Consider the following 17,520-nt stretch of genomic DNA (forward strand, 5'->3'; position numbering starts at 1 on the left):
CAGCCCCGCCCCCGCAGTCAACAGCCCCGCCCCTAGCGTCACCTTCCCTGGGGCCCCGCCCCCGCAGTCAACAGCCCCGCCCCCGCAGTCAACAGCCCCGCCCCTAGCGTCACCATCCCTGGGGCCCCGCCCCCGCAGTCAGCAGCCCCGCCCCTGGGGTCAGTAACCCCGCCCCCGGGGTCCCAACAGCCTTGGGTCTCCGCCCCAGACACCGCTTCCGGTCCCGCCCCGGATGTGGGGCCTGTTAGGCCAAGCTTGGGGCGGGCGGGAGCTGTGAGACTCGGGCGGTGGCAGACCGGGACAGGCCCATCGATGCGGAGTCCGCAGCGACTCCCTGAGCCCCTGAACGGTTGGGCCGAGCCGGGAAGCTCACGGGCATGGGGCCTGCTGCCCTGCCTCAGGAAGGCGGCTGTGGCGGCGGCGCATATCAGCGCGATCGGACTGAGCGTGTACCTGGGGCTGCTGAGCCGGCTCGGGACCAGTGAGTACCCGGGAAGGCGAACACTCACCTCACACTCACCCCCACCCTCTCACCCCCTCACCCTCCCTCACCCCCACCCTCACCCCCACCCTCTCACCCCCACCCTCACCCCCACCCTCACCCCCACCCTCACCCCCACCCTCACCCCCACCCTCACCCCCACCCTCACCCCCACCCTCACCCCCACCCTCTCACCCCCTCACCCCCACCCTCACCCCCACCCTCACCCCCACCCTCACCCCCACCCTCACCCCCACCCTCTCACCCACCCTCTCACCCCCTCACCCTCCCTCACCCTCCCTCACCCCCACCCTCACCCCCACCCTCACCCCCACCCTCACCCCCACCCTCTCACACCCTCACCCTCACCCTCACCCCCACCCTCACCCCCACCCTCACCCCCACCCTCACCCCCACCCTCACCCCCACCCTCTCACCCCCTCACCCTCCCTCACCCCCACCCTCCCCCCCCCCCACCCTCACCCCCCACCCTCCCCCCCACCCTCACCCCCCACCCTCCCCCCCCACCCTCACCCACACCCTCTCACCCCCACCCTCACCCCCACCCTCTCACCCCCTCACCCTCCCTCACCCCCACCCTCACCCCCACCCCCACCCTCACCCCCACCCTCACCCCCACCACCCCCTTCACTCAGTAGGTAACTGGGCGATGATGACAAGGGAGGGAGGGTTGATAGTGCTACCGAGAGCTGGGAGGTGAATGACCCTGGAATGGATAGAATGGTGGGTGTTAGTGGTGAGATGGTTGTGGAAGGAGGATGTGAAATGAGGACTGGGAAGGTTATCAGAATGGGTGTAGTTGGGTTTTGTAGGTGGTTGATAAATGTGAAAGACAAAATAATATTGATAGACTGAGTACAAAATGCATTGCAGCTGGGGCAATCAAATAGGTAGATGACATGATTCGGAAAAATGCTGGAGATTAAATCCCTTCTTACTGTTATATCTAGTTTATTTATTCAATAAGTGGTGTTGCTTTCTCATATTCCTGCTCTTTGTAATGATCTGTATCTGCAATATTTAATTTGCAACTGCAGGATTGCAATTATAATGCTGTGGAGACTACTCAGTATGCACAAGCACAAGTCACTCGATACCAATCTCCCCACCTTCTTCCTGTCACCCTGCACGTTGTTTAGATAGGTCTAATTGATGAAAATGTGTTGCTGGTCAAAGCACAGCAGGCCAGGCAGCATCTCAGGAATAGAGAATTTGACGTTTCAAGTAACCCTAACCCTAACCCTAATTGCTCCATGTTTGTCTTGTAGCATATTCTCTAATTGCTGCAATCACCTTATCCTTAAAGTGGAGTTTGAGTTGCTAATCTGCTTGTTTTATTTTAATTACCTCAATGTTCTGTTTTCTATCACTTCAAAGTCAGAATGTTTTTCCAGCTCAAACTTGTCTCATTGCCTTATTCTCTGCCAAATGCAGAGTGCCGCTATGGTTTAGGTAAAAAGTATGTCCTCTTCTCAATGGGTACAGTAACTTTTTTTTATATATTACTGGACAAATGCTCCATTGTGGGGAATGTGTTCTGACCAATCATCAGGTGAAATCCAGCAGTTGCTGAAGCTTCTAAATTTATAGAATTGACACAGGAAGAGGCTATTTGATCTGTGCTGGCTGTCCACAAAACAATTCAGGGAACCCTGTTTCTCCATTCTGTTAGCTCTGCAGGTTTAATTCAAGTTGTAATTTACTTTTTTAGTTCTGTACATTTGTGGGATGTGTGTTTCACTGGCTGGGCCAGCGCATGTTGCCTATCCCTGGTTGACCTTAAGGTGGTGCTCAGCTGCATTGTTGAGCTGCTGCAAAGCATTCTGTGTTGGTATACACAATGCGGTTAGGGAGTGGAGTCCTAAGATTTGGCGTCAGTATCTGAGATGTTGCAAATGGTGTTGAACATTGTGTAATCATCAGCAAGCATACACACTTCTGACCACATGACAGAAAGAAGCTCATTGATGTAGCAAATGACACGTTCTTGAGGAATTCCAGAGATCTTATGCAATACAGGACGAACTAGCCACTTGGATACAAAACTGGCTCAAAGGTAGAAGACAGAGAGTGGTGGTGGAGGTTGTTTTTCAGACTGGAGGCCTGTGACCAGTGAAATGCCACAAGGATCGGTGCTGGGCCATATACTTTTTGTCACTTACATAAATGATTTGGATGCGAGCATAAGAGGTACAGTGAGTATGTTTGCAGATGACACCAAAATTGGAGGTGTAGTGGACAGTGAAGAGGGTTACCCCAGATTACAACAAGATCTGGACCAGATGGGCCAATGGGCTGAGAAGTGGCAGATGGAGTTTAATTCATATAAATGAGAGGTGCTGCATTTTGGGAAAGCAAATCAGAGCAGGACTTATACACTTAATGGTAAGGTCCTAGGGAGTGTTGCCTGAGCAAAGAGACCTTGGAGTGCAGGTTCACAGCTCCTTGAAAGTGGAGTCACAGGTAGATAGGATAGTGAAGAAGGTGTTTGGTATGCCTTCCTTTCTTGGTCAGAGTATTGAGTACAGGAGTTGGGAGGTCATGTTGCGGCCACAAGACATTGGTTAGGCCACTGTCTTGTGAATTGGCTATTCCAAATTGCCCATAGTGTTAGGTAAAGGGGTAAGCGTAGGGGTATGAGTGGGTTGCGCTTCGGCGGGTCGGTGTGGACTTGTTGGGCCGAAGGGCCTGTTTCCACACTGTAAGTAATCTAATCTAATAAAATAAAACATTCGATCTTCTGTAATTACACCGGCACCACTCCCCACCACTTCCTCCGCTACATTGATGACTGCATTGGCGCCACCTCGTGCTCCCACGAGGAGGTTGAGCAATTCATCAACTTCACCAACACATTCCACCCTGTCCTTAAATTTACCTGGACCATCTCTGACACCTCCCTCCCCTTCCTGGACCTCTCCATCTCCATTAATGACGACCGACTTGACTGACATTTTTTGCAAACCCACCGACTCCCACAGCCACCTGGATTACACCTCTTCCCACCCTACCACTTGCAAAAATGCCATCCTGTATTCCCAATTCCTCCGCCTCCGCTGTATCTGCTCCCAGGAGGATCAGTTCCACCACAGAACACACCAGATGGCAGCCTCCTTTAGAGACCGCAATTTTCCTTCCCTCGTGGTTAAAGATGCCCTCCAACACATCTCGTCCACATCCCGCACCTCCGCCCTCAGACCCCACCCCTCCAACTGTAACAAGGACAACGCCCCTGATGCTCACCTTCCACCCTACCAACCTTCGCATAAACCAAATCATCCGCCGACACTTCCGCCACCTCCAAAAAGACCCCACCACCAGGGACATATTTCCTTCCCCACCCCTTTCTGCCTTCCGCAAAGACCGTTCCCTCCGTGACTACCTGGTCAGGTCCACGCCACCCCCCCCCCCCCCACCCCCCCCCCCCCCCAAACCCACCTTCCCATCCCTGCAATTTCCCCTCCCACCGCAGGAGCTGCCAAACCTGTGCCCACACCTCCTCCCTCACCTCCATCCAAGGCCCTAAAGGAGCCTTCTACATCCATCAAAGTTTTACCTGCACATCCACTAATATCATTCATTATATCTGTTGCTCCCGATGCAGTCTCCTCTACATTGGGGAGACTGGGCACCTCCTAGCAGAGCGCTTTAGGGAACATCTCCGGGTCAACCACACTGCCCTGTGGCCCAACATTTCAACTCCCCCTCTCACTCTGCCAAGGACATGGAGTCCTGGGCCTCCTTCACCGCCGCTCCCTCACCACCAGACGCCTGGAGGAAGAACGCCTCATCTTCCGCCTCGGAACACTTCAACCCCAGGGCATCAATGTGGACTTCAACCGTTTCCTCATTTCCCCTTCCCCCTACCTCACCCCAGTTCCAAACTTCCAGCTCAGCTCTGTCCCCATGACTTGTCCTACCTGCCTATCTTCTTTTCCACCTATCCACTCCACCCTCCTCCCTGACCTTCATCCCCTCCCCCACTCACCTATTGTACTCCATGCTACTTTCTCCCCACCCCCACCCTCCTCTAGCTTATCTCTCCACCCTTCAGGCTCTCTGCCTTTATTCCTGATGAAGGGCTTTTGCCCGAAATATCAATTTTGCTGCTGCTCGGATGCTGCCTGAACTGCTGTGCTCTTCCAGCACCACTAATCCAAAATCTGTTTGACTTGTCCTATATTAGTAGTGTTGTCCCTATTATTATAGCACAAGCCAAACAGAACAGCCAGGGAATTCCTAGAGGCATGGCACTCATCCAGATTCAATCAGTAAACACATCGACCTGGACCCAATATACCGACCACTGCAGCGGGCAGCTGGAACTGACAACTGGAAGCGGCAGATTCAAACCACTACAAATGGTGGAGGAAAGGTCACAGAAGCGCTTCACAGGAGGCTCCCAAGCACTGAGGATGTCACCTATTCAGGGGACGAAACGTCTGTAACACAAATTCCCAGCTCGGTGAACAGAACCACAACAACAAGTACCCGAGCTACAAACCTTCTCTCAAAGTTTGAGTGAAGAAGGTGTTTGGTATGCTTTCCTTTATTGGTCAGAGTATTGAGTACAGGAGTTGGGAGGTCATGTTGCAGCTGTACATTGGTTAGGCCACTGTTGGAATCTTGCGTGCAATTCTGGTCTCCTTTCTATTGGAAAGATGTTGTGAAACATGAAAGGGTTCAGTAAAGATTTACAAGGATGTTGCCAGGGTTGGAGGATTTGAGCTACAGGGAGAGGCTGAACAGGCAGGAGCTGTTTTCCCTGGAGCGTCGGAGGCTGAGGGGTGACCTTAGAGGATTACAAAGTTATGAGGGGCATGGATAGGATAAATAGACAAAGTCTTTTCCCTGGGGTCGGGGAGTCCAGAGCTAGAGGGCATAGGTTTAGGGTGAGAGGGGAAAGATATAAAAGAGACCTAAGGGGCAAGGTTTTCATGCAGAGGGTGGTACGTGTATGGAATGAGCTGCCAGAGGATGTGGTGGAGGCTGGTACAGTTGCAACATTTAAGAGGCATTTGGATGGGTATATGAATAGGAAGGGTTTGGAGGGATATGGGCCGGGTGCTGGGAGGTGGGACTAGATTGGGTTGGGATATCTGGTTGGCAAGGGCAGGTTGGACCGAAGGGTCTGTTTCCATGCTGTACATCTGAGTCTGACATCACCAACCCAAGGAATCTCGAGCATATAAGTAGAAAGCCTCACCACTGGTGCTTCACCTGGAGGCTCACTAATGTTACCTTGTATGGTGATGAAACAGCTGAAAGCAAACCTTCCAGCTCAGTGAGCAAACTACATCCCATGCCTACTTATATCCACATTCTTGAATGATTAAAACAAAAATAGTTTTTAGATTAGATTCCCTACAGTGTGGAAACAGGCCCTTTGGCCCAACGAGTCCACACTGACCCGCCAAAGTGTAACCCACCCAGACCCATTTCCCTCTAAATGACACACTTAACAGTATGGACAATTCACCTGATCTGCACATCTTTGGACTATGGGAGGAAACCGGAGGAAACCCATGCAGACACGGGGAGAATGTCTGTGTGGAGTTTGCGCAGTCACCCGAGGCTGGAAGTGAACCTGGAACCCTGGTACTGTGAGGCTACAGCGCTCACCACTGAGCCACAGTGTTTTCAAATCTGAAACCCTCCTGCGTGATATTCTGTTTTGAATTGGTACTTGGAAAAGGCATGAATTGAGATGAAATGATGTGGTAGAGGGAATGAAGATTTGGCAGGAAGGGACTGAGCATAAAGCTTCCCCTTCTATTAGCTCCCGAGGAGGTCACATACAGATTAAAGTTTTCTTCTAACGTAATAGTTCACAAACTGAAAGCATGTTCCTACTTCTGTGTCCTATTTCCAAATCCCACGAGTCATCTTTGTAGCACTCCCAGATAATGGGAAGTGTTGTATGTGCATTTTTCTGTCTGTAAAAACCAGATTTTGCTACGCAAGAGGTTTTAGATAGATAAAGAGAACACATTTGCTGTCAGCTGGTTCACTCCCGACTTCTATCTCCTTTTCTGGTGCTAGTCACTGTGCCCAGAGCAGTACTGACTATTGATTTAACTTAATTAAGTTGGTAATGTCAATGGGCCAATAATTCAGAGCCTTAAGTTAATGGACTAGTTTAAATCAAAGCAGCTAGAAACTCTAATGATTGTGAAATTCCCATTTATTGTTGCATAAACCTGGTTCACTCATTTTCTTTAGGGAAGGTAGTCTGCTGTTCTTATTGAAGGTCAGACTGGGTATCTCCAGATCCACAATGATGTGGTTAGCGACCCTCTGGAAATAGGCTGAGTGTGGTATTCAATTTAAGTGCAGTTAGGGATGGGCAGCAAGAGCTGAAAGAGTAGAGAATCACAGTTAGAATAGCATCCAGACAGTGTCTTTCACAACACGTCAAACATTATTTTATTATTCTGGCTTGTCTCAATGCTGCACTTGTGAATGTTCACCCTCTGAATATCTGCTCTTTTCCAGGTCGTTTCTCTTGGCACCCAGCTTGCATGACTACAGCTGTAAGTGTTACGCTTTGTAGCCCGCAGATAATTTGAAACAGAAATATTCCAGTGCTCTGAAATAAAGAAAAGAATATTTAATGTACTGATTAATTCAGTGAATTTCTTTTGTGTGCAGTTATTGCAACGTGCAGATTTTACCTTTTCTGTAGGAGTGTCATTGAGGTCTACAGCAAGGATCCCAGAATCCTTGTACCACTTGTGAAATTTCAATCCTGTTCCCATCCTGAGTTAATAACTAGAAGGGTCTTGGGATTTGGTTTTAATTTTGCTTTATCCACCAGTAAGGTATTGACGGGACTCCCTTTCCAAACCAAACTGGGTACTGAATTCTCAGGCAGACCTTTAAATGAGTACAAACAGACCATTGTTACATGTGTGTGAAGACCAGGGGTGCAGACCTTGGGGCCTGCTGGTTTTGAACCTGTACAGATGTGGAGTGACTCTTAATGAGAATATTGTATCCTGTATATTGGATAAGCAAAATCTCACTTCTCTGAGGGAGCCCAAAAAGCCAGCTATCTGGTGAAAGAATAATGATTTTTCACAATGATTTTTGAAAGTTTCTCTGTCTGCGTACACTTTGTGCCAACTGTTCTTTTAGCAGTTTCAACGTTCACATTCATAATCACAGCTTCCTACTTAAACTGCTTGTATTCTCCTGATCTCTTAAATTATTGAAGTTGCAATCGTGAGTAGCAGGATTTAACTCTCAGTGAGTGTGTAAATTTATAATTGATGCATCATAAGGCAAAAATGTTTGGCATTAAAATAGGACTAATTATATCTGTGTATTCTGTACTCTAACACACCTGATAGTTATGAATAGTCTTGATTCCCGAAGCCCCTCTTGCTCTGCTCCTTAAAGCTGTATTGCTTGACCAAATTTTTGATCACCTGGTCTTAATTTGTGCCTCCATGTTAAATAGATTTAGTAAAGTTCCTGTGAGGGGCTTTGAGACTTTCACCTCATCAAAGATGTCAAATAAATTGTTAAAACAGAAAGAACTACAGATGCTGTAAATCAGAAACAAAAATAGAAATTGCTGGAAAAGCTCAGCAGGTCTAGCAGCACCCATGGAGAGAAATCAGAGCTAACGTTTCAGGTTGAGTAACCCTTCCTCAGAACCAAAAGAGATGGTCTATTTTAAAATTTAAAAAACATTAGGAACAGTGTGATGACACTGACAATTGTGACAGCAACGGTCTGTCTAACAAACCTTGCTTAATTCAAATCATGGGAGAAAGCTGGGAATTGGTGAATTCAGCCTCTGCTGATTGGAAAGAAATGGGTGGATTTCTGCCTCAATTTATCTGATCTTTACTGGAAGGGGATTGAAATGCAAGGACAAGATGGACTTGTTACATTTGTGTAGGGTTTTTGGTGAAACGCAACTAATGTGCAATTTTGGACTCCATGTCAGGGAAGAATATGTTTTACATTGAAGGCAGTGCAGCAAAGTTTTACTGCATTGATGTGTCTGGATGATTGGCTGAGTAAATTGGTTCTCTACTCTGGTGTTTAAAAGAATGAGGTGATGTAACTGAAACATATTAGATGTTGACTGGACTCAAAAAGGTTAACACTTAGATTTGAACTCCTCTCTGGGGAATTTAGAACATGGGGACATTATCTTAGGATAAGTGGGCCAGCCATTTAGAATTGAGATGAGAAATGTCTTCACCCAAATTAACCTTTTGAATTATCCCCAAACATTCTGGATAATCAGTTCATATTTAAGGCTGAAATGGATGGGTTTTGGTTCCTTGGAGGAGGAAGGGGTTATGAGGAGCAGGCAGGGCATCAGCTGTGATTGCATCAAATGGGATGGAACAGCTAAAGGAGCTGTACACTTTTATTCCTTATGTTATTATCTCTGTTCGAGCTAATTTGGTGTCAGTGCTTGAACACATTTTCCTTGATGCATGCATGAGCTGCTTTTATAAGGTGTAAGTGCAGTATTCCAACACTAATGTCAACAGCCCTTGCCTAATTGTTTTCCTAGATTCAGTAGAGCTGCTATTTCCCAAAAAAAGGCCATCTCTCACATTGGCCTTATTGGTTTTCCACAGGTACCCTTTACAAGTTGCAGCTACATGTGTGAAAGATGTGCACTGAAAGTATGGACTGGTGTGACTTAGACATGGTCTACACTGGACTCTTGCGTTTGTTTCTTGGGACAGTGACTCTGTATGCCACGCTTCCCAGCTCCCACTGAATGCTTCTCTTCACAAATATACATGGATTTCATTAGAGCAAGATGTCTGGAGTACAAGCAAGCAGCTCTCTGCTTTCCCCTAACTGTATTGCATAGACTTAAACATATACTAATTTGACAAACCTGTAAATCATGGATCGTGAAAGATGGGACTTTCACATAATGCAGAGTTGTGTTGATGTTGTCAGTTGCGTTTTCCTGAGTCAGGTTGATGTGTAGGCATAGAACATTCTTCCAAGAAGTGGCTCGGTTCTCTGCTTTCAAAGGGAAGCAGTTGTCATTTACCTAGGGAGGTGTGAAATTATGGATGTCATTTGGAGATGGCCACAGCTGTAATAACCATTGTGAATCTCGTGACCTGATGTGGTGGCACCAGTCCTAGCAGTGCTCCATTGAATTAACAGTGAACATAAATGCAGAACACAGGCCACTCTGTCACTTTGCAGTAACTGTGACAGTTGTGGCACTGTTGGAAATCAGGTTACCTCATGGCTTCTACCAGAGCAGAAAAGGAAATGTTAATTATGGTTTAGCAATTTATTTCATAAAATTTGGATAATGAAAAGCTCAGTTTGTGTTGGAACGTTCAGTTCATGAAAGGCTGCAATAGCAAGCGGTGTGCAAGTTTGCTTTGGTGAAAACTAAGGTTTTTAATTCCTTTTCCTCACTCTAGCTGTTGCTGGCATGTGGAAAAAAATCTCCTGTTTCTGCACAAAGAAATAACCAAGGGTCTATGTGATCCTTGTTGGGTTATGGCAACTTCCATATAGACTGAAGGAGCACTAGGTCCAATTGTTGCTCGAAGCCAATCTGGTCCAGTTGAGGAATTATTGGTGATTCCTATGAGAAATGTGCAACTTGTTGGTATCGGTTAAAGGCAGAATCAGTCCCATCAGTCATGGCCTGGCGATGAGTTTATGGAATTCTCTACAGTGTGGAAGCAGGCCGCTCGGCCCGTCGAGTGCACACCGATCCTCTGAAGAGCATCCCATCCCCCTATCAGCCCAGCCCCCAGAGTTAGGATTTTAAGAGAAAGACATTTTGGGAGTGAATCTTGGATTTTAGGGGTCTTGGCAGTTGAAGGCATGGCAGTCAGTAGTGGATTGCTGAGGATCAGGGATGCTGAAAGGATAAGAATACAGCAATGAATTGTCAGTCTAACCCCATAGCAACCTGACATCAAGGTTGGGTTGAAGTTGATTTCATTGACTTTGTGCCTGTTTTGTTTTTCCAGGTTTGTTTTTGTATGACTGAGGCCATTCTGACCTTTTCACTGGACAGTTCACCCTTCTTCTTTTGTTCGATTAAAGCCAAGGTACGAATTCACTGGATGATGCAAGTCTTTGCCGCCATTTTTGGCTCAGTCGGTCTTATCTTCATTGTCTCCAGCAAGAACATCTCCGAGTCCCTGCACCTGACCTCGTGGCACAGCTTCCTTGGCCTAGGGACTGTGATCGCGGTCTGTGGCCAGCTACTGTGCGGACTCTTCCTTTTGTTTCCACAATTAATTAACACTTACTCTGTGGCCCGGCTGCGGCTTTATCATGCTACATGTGGTTTGGTGACTTATCTGATGGCCACAGCTACAGTGGTACTGGGTCTGTGCTCAGATTGGTTCAAATCCCAGGTTAACGGGGTTTTGTGGTACATTTGTTTGATTGTACCAGTAATTCCAGCTCTCGTCATCATGAACCAAATCAACAATGGCTACCTCTCCAAGAAGAAAATAGAGATTTAATGTGTCACTGTTAACAGTTATTGCCGCAGGCAGTGTGAACACCACCTCTGTTAGACCAAATAAGAATGAACTTGAAACCTTATGTGAAGCTGGCAAAGTAATTCAGCAATTGATTGGCCTGAGCAAATCACTTTCTCACTTGAACAAGCTTTTAAAAATCTTTAGTACTGTATTTTCACCATTGATTCCACATTTGGCTGGGTGGCAACTGGGAATCACTGCTGGTTTTGGCAAATTGCTGCCTTTCTGCTCACTGTAGGCTCTGATAATTGCAATTTTAATTGCTAATGGGGGCAATTGATTTTTAAGTTAAGGATCAGATGGATATAAACAAGCATCTTTGTGAATTGCTGTTTGGGCATTGCTGCTGTGCATTGGGAGGGTGACTATATGCTTGATGTTTCTAAGCACCTTGAACACACTATATTACATGAGAGTTGCAAAACCTTTGCGGCAGAGGGAGAAGGAATCTAGTCAACTGGATCGCTCGGTTTGCTACACTGTACTGCCTGTCAAAATATAGCAAATATTTAAAATCACAAAGTGCAGCAACATATGCCGATTTATTTTTATATATTTGTATAACTGTTAACAGTGAAAATGGAAATGCTCTAATGATTATATTGCTCTTAGGATAAATATGCAGTGCTGCATCTCAAATAATTCTTTAAGTTGTTGCAATCTGAGGTTTCTGATTCTTTGCACCATCTCTAGAGCTTCGTTACAGATATAATCAATCCTGTGAATAATCAAGTTGTAAAATTACATTCGTGAACTTTGTTCAGGCCTCTCTGCTCCTTTTAGGGAATGAATAAGGTTTGTGATTAGCTCATGTGTGAGTGTGTCCAATAATGTTATACTCATTTGTTGTGCTGCATGTGATTTTATTCTCCAGTAGCTTGGTTTTGTTACAAATTTCAGGATCTAAAAAAAATCTATTTCTTCAAGCAGCCTAATAGAACTTAAACTTAGGCACTGGAATTAATTGGATTGTCAGAAGGAGTCATCCACCATGATCTAAAGTATGTTCCAGCTACAGTCAAGGCAGGGAGAGAGTGGGAGTTATCAATTAGATCTAATTAAGGAGTTCAGAGGGTTTATATGTAGAATAATGGATATCTAGAAACAAGTTACAGATTGTAATATATCAGTAATTGGAATTATATGTAGAGCAACAAAAATCTGGAAATGAGTTACAGCTTGGATTGTTGAAGTTGAATGTGCAGTTCATGCCACATTTGATTAAGTAAATCAATAGCTGGGCAATAATGTTTGTTGGAACTTATCAAGTCTTTAATTATAGAGCTTAACTCAATGTATTGCTGAAATTGCACAGACTGGTTTAGAGAGCGAGTGCATCACTGCTGGAATTGAGATCCTAGTACCTGGAATTCCAGGTCTAGGCAGTGAAAAGGATGACCATCTCAATTCAGTTTCTGATGTGCCACAACTCAGGCTTGATTCTACTTTCATCCCTGTGTGCTTAGCTGATCTAGAAAATGGGAATGGTGCAATTGTATGCGAAGGTATACTTTTTTGTTTGGAGCTTTATTGAAAAATGAAAGACCTCAGTTGTACTGAGTTTATTTGTCCATGAATTGGGCAGTGAGTATGCTTGCCATTGCCTTGTTTTCAGCAATAACTCCTGTACTATATTAATGACCAAACTTTTCCAGAAATTTAAACTATGCAGTCAATATCCTGGACTGTCAGGCATTTTGAAATTGCTTTTTTTTTTACTTGATATTTTATATCTAATTAGCTGCAAATGCTAAGTTGGTCCGAAAGGTTGCAGGATTTTTTTTTAAACAAAAGGTCTGGTTTCTGATCTAGCTTTAGTTGTACCAGTGTTGAATCTTGGCTATATTGTATGTGGCTCAGTAATTTCATTTTATGCATGATTGGAGAGGAATTAACCATCGTGCCCATTTTACTTTTCTGTATTATGAGGATCCTTTATTCTCACAGGCAGCTTTGTTCTCTTGCAATGTCTATTTACTGGCACCAGAGGTTGTAGTTCCCCAGGATTTTAAACGAGGCTTGAATGTCACTTACATTCAAGTAACATTGTTGTATGAACCTCTCACTTTGCCCCTACTTTGTAATGATTTTTGAATGAATGCAATCAAATAATGATCCTTTATCTGATCTGTACACTTTCCAAATAATGGGGTTACTTGAAAAATCGCAACAGCCTAAAAATGTGCAGAAAATGGGCATAGTTTCAAGCAGATTGAATGCTTGTTTGAATATGGGGCAGATGTTACTCTGTTGGAAGCGAAACCTTTCTTAGAATGTTTGATTGCTGTCCCTGCCATTGCCCTTCTCTAATACCTAAAGGCCACATGACTTACCCAGTCTGATGTTTGCAATGGGACCTTATAATACAGTTGAAGTGGTTTGCTGGTGATGTCAAACAGGCATTGTTCTGTTGGCTCATCCTGAGCTATATCCTCCAACAGTACTTAATAAATAGCACCAGCTATAGCTTCTCCATCATTAACAAAGGTTTTCAACTTTTTCTTTCAAGTTTGATCCTCAGTGAATAGTAAGGGTACTGTACATACATGTTTAATGGACTCATGGTGCATATGATCTTTAATTAAAGTCAGCCGGTCCACTTATAAGCTTCTATGTTTAAGGAAGTTGCAGGCAGGCTAAGCACAACCCCAATTTTTATAATGTGCAGTTTATACGCCAGTTCTTTAATCAGGCTATTGAATTGCATTTCAGATTGTCAGACTTCACACAGCAATCAATGAAGCACTTCAATGCGGCACTAGCTTATCAGGCAGGATTATGCACTGCACGCTTTGTTCAGTTTGTAAGGTGGCGAGAATCCCAAATGAGATGGGTCCTTCAGCTGACTTTAATTCTTCCAATGTGCCCCCTAATGTCTTCACAATCCCCCCCCCTCCCCAAATATACCGCTGGCTTGAGCACCTAGTTGCACTGTAAGTGTTTCCACGGTTTCACCTGCAGCCCTCTACAAGCTGATATGAGCAGTATGAATTGAATATTAATGTAAAGTTCAAACTCTTTCCTCCTGCTGGGTTTCCTACTACCTAAGACTCCAATGAGTCATTTGGATTTTATGATTTAATCTATTTAAAGCACTCTCTAAGATAAGAATTTAATCTTTTAAAAAATTTGCAGTCTGTCATTTTCCCAGCCACCTGTTTGTTCCTCGACACTGTCTTCAGTGAATAATTGAATACAAAACAGAGCTCAATCACCGCACCGTGCCGAGTTAGCTGGTTCCTGGTTTTACTTGTGCTAGTGTGAAGTAACCATAGTCAGGCCAGGATTCTTGTCCCTTGTTCCTGTCAAGTGACCCCACAGAGAACCAGTGTGCATGCTAAAAGCATATTAGATAAATACCGAATTGAGGTCAATCGCGATATCACTTGTGGGCAAATAGCCCACATAAGCTGTAACCCTCAATTTGGGAGTTCGATGACAAGTACATGGTTAGAGGCTTGCAACTGTTTTGACCAAAATCAGTACCTTAGACCCGTCATAAATGTGTGGTACTGGGTTGTTTAGGAATGAAATCAGGAAGCAAGCACAAGATAGTGGAAATTTGCAATACATGTCCTCCCAAAAACCTGTGCATGGTCATGGACAGTGGCAGGTGTTAAGCATGGTGCATTCAGTGGCAGAATCGAGTCTAAGGTCAATGGAATTTTGTTAGGGCATGGATATATTTAAGCAATTCCTACTATTTAAATCAAATGACAAGGACCAATTTAAAGAGTCCAATCTATTGAAGATAGGTAACGTGCCTGCCAGTTTCAGAGTTTTAACCAAACTGATTTTATTTATGAGAAATGCAAACTGACTTTATTTTTGAAAACTATCAGATTTTAATTAATGTTTGAGGAGAATGCTATGTTTTCATGTACTAAAAATAAATGGCTCTTTGTTTGATTTGATTGTGCATGTAAACTGAACAATTACTGTGGTCTGTCCTTTGAAATCTGTTATTTGATGACACCGATGGCTTTTTACCATTAATGGGATGTGAGCATTGCTAACAATGTCAGTGTGAGTTGCTTTTTAGGGACTAAATCAGTTTAGCTCTATCACGGGTGTATGGATTTGCATTCTTCCTTTTGAACCATGAAATTGGACTGAAACACGGTGTAAAAAGTGAGGTCTGCAGATGCTGAAAATGTGTTGCTGGTTAAAGTGCAGCAGGTCAGGCAGCATCCAAGGAACAGGAAATTCGACGTTTCGGGCACTTCGGGCACGATCCCTTCATCAGGAATGAGCAAAGTGCCCGAAACGTCGAATTTCCTGTTCCTTGGATGCTGCCTGACCTGCTGTGCTTTAACCAGCAACACATTTTCAGCTCTGAAACACTTTGTGCTCCTGATATGATCAGTGCAAGGCAGTGTAAGGTTAATTAGCTGTAAATCATCGCAGTGACACTTCTTGTGTAGCAAGAGAAAGTGGGTCCATTGGCCCCTGGGTTTGTTTCATCGTGCAATTGGATGCTTTAAAATGTGCTGTATAAATGGGGCAGGGAACAGGCAGTCACCCAGCCACCACCACTGCATCTGACCCCCCCCCCCCAAAAAAAAACTGAAGTCTATTTAGTTCTGTCAGATTCCCCATGACTGTTTTTAAAATTAATCCTTTCAGCTAGTCCCCTTCTAACCCTGGTGCCATTGATGGCCATCACGTGTTGTTGTCGTCTTTGTTGTGATTAGGGATTATTGTGTTTTAAAATGTGGTTCATCTTGCTATTGAATTCAATTTTGTGCATAGCAAGATCGTACATGTGGCATCAGAAATCAATGACCTAAGCTCTTGATCATGTTGACTGAGCCAAGACTTCCTGACCCTGTTGCGATAATGCCATAGGGCCGTACTACCTATAACATCTGGACTTGTGAAGAGTCCCTTTTGTTCAGCATCAAGCCTAACATGGAGCTGTCCCTGACAGAGTTGCAGTGTGAGCCGCAATGTGTCCTACTCATTATAACCTACAAGTGTTGGATTTTATTTGTATTGCCTGTTAGTTTCTGATGAGCTTTCAAACTTTGTTACAGGTTTCTACAACTCTAATCTATTGAATAATAACAGTTAGGCTTATGTTGTACATTTGTATTGAAATAAGATTGCACTAAAGTTATTAATTTTAAAAAAATGATTATGTACTTTGCACCATCCTTTTAAAATGTTCCTTTAATAAAGGATATCTTGGTTTCTTGAATTGCGCAGAGGTCTTTCCATTTGAATGTTTTTATGAAGCTGGAAGAAAACTAATCACAAATGTCAGGCTGTGTCAATTCTGCCAATGTTCAAGGGGTTAGAGGAATAGTCACCTCGTAAACATAATGTTCACCTAAGCTTGCAGCAGCAAGGTCACGTGTGAGACACATTAAGCATACTTGCACACAAAACCAAGTCAGAACAGTCGTGAGGGAATGGCAATGCTACAAGTGCTGTCTTTCTGATGAGATACTAAACTGACATTCTTTCAAAGAAATTGCAGAGAGATCTCCCAATGTCCCTGTCAAAATACTTCCAGCTATCTGTTAGTGCCATTTATGCGTACAATTTGCTTTGCAAGCTGTGACTGGATGCTTGATGAAATGGTATGGTTGGGGGAGGGAGAGGTGGTGGCACATCAGCCCTCTCATGATCCCGTTCCCCTTCCATCCTCATGCTGCATAGCGCAGTCCAACTGCCAGCTTCATAAGGCAGAGAAAAACATTAGTCTAATCTAATCTAATCACTCTTCTGGGTGACTGATTTTCTGTCCTGGACCCACATTCCAGCATTGCTTCCACCACCATATGAGCCCATAATTCTTAATTCCGTTCAGTGCCCCAATCCACACTACAGTCCCGGGGGAAGTGGGACCCCTTGTCATGTGGCATAAGTGAGTGGAAAAAAATCTGGGTAACTTATCGGAAAACATTGCTTTGTTTCAGGAAGTAAATGAAAACCCACTCTGACTGAAGTGTTCTCAGAGAAACTGGAAGAAATGCACTCTCCAATTTAATGCTTTATGCAAATACTTTGGATATTGGAAATATTCATGTTTGATTGTTTAGGGAACGAGGTGGTGAATATGTAGTTGAGAATTCCACCGATTGTGTTTTTAGTTCTGTTCTGACAGAGGGGCACCCATGACATGCCTCTTTGCCCCTCTTTGTTACTGGCAGCATCCATGAAGTCACCAAGAGTTAATGTTTAACGATGACCTTTGCTCCAATATAAAGAGATCTTCATACGACTATTTTCCCATCAACTTACAAAAGGGCACATGGTGCCAGCTGGGATATCTAAATGTCTCCACAAAGTGGGTATGGGATGCAGGAGATGCTAAAACCTTAGAGAGTGCAAAGCAGACTCATAGAATGATAACAAGAATGAGGGATTTTAGATACAAGGAAAGATTAGAGAGATCGGGCTTATTCTCCTTGGAGAAAGTGAGGACTGCAGATGCTGGAGACCAGAGTTGAAAAATGTGGCGCTGGAAAAACAGCGGGGCAGGAGAATCGGCGTTTCGGA

At 44.7% G+C, this 17,520-nt stretch overlaps 1 protein-coding gene across 1 annotated transcript; it reads left to right on the top strand.

Annotated features, from left to right (window-relative positions):
• The first annotated feature begins 199 nt into the window (after positions 1-199).
• On the top strand, positions 200-15,217 carry LOC132828294 (probable transmembrane reductase CYB561D1). Its single transcript, XM_060845274.1, has 3 exons — positions 200-481; positions 6,998-7,035; positions 10,489-15,217. The coding sequence occupies exons 1-3, from the start codon at positions 313-315 to the stop codon at positions 10,990-10,992; spliced, it is 711 nt and encodes a 236-aa protein (XP_060701257.1). The 5' UTR covers positions 200-312; the 3' UTR covers positions 10,993-15,217.
• The last annotated feature ends 2,303 nt before the right edge of the window (positions 15,218-17,520 follow it).

This window comes from Hemiscyllium ocellatum, chromosome 26, assembly GCF_020745735.1.
Source record: "Hemiscyllium ocellatum isolate sHemOce1 chromosome 26, sHemOce1.pat.X.cur, whole genome shotgun sequence".
Taxonomy (NCBI): Eukaryota; Metazoa; Chordata; class Chondrichthyes; order Orectolobiformes; family Hemiscylliidae; genus Hemiscyllium; species Hemiscyllium ocellatum.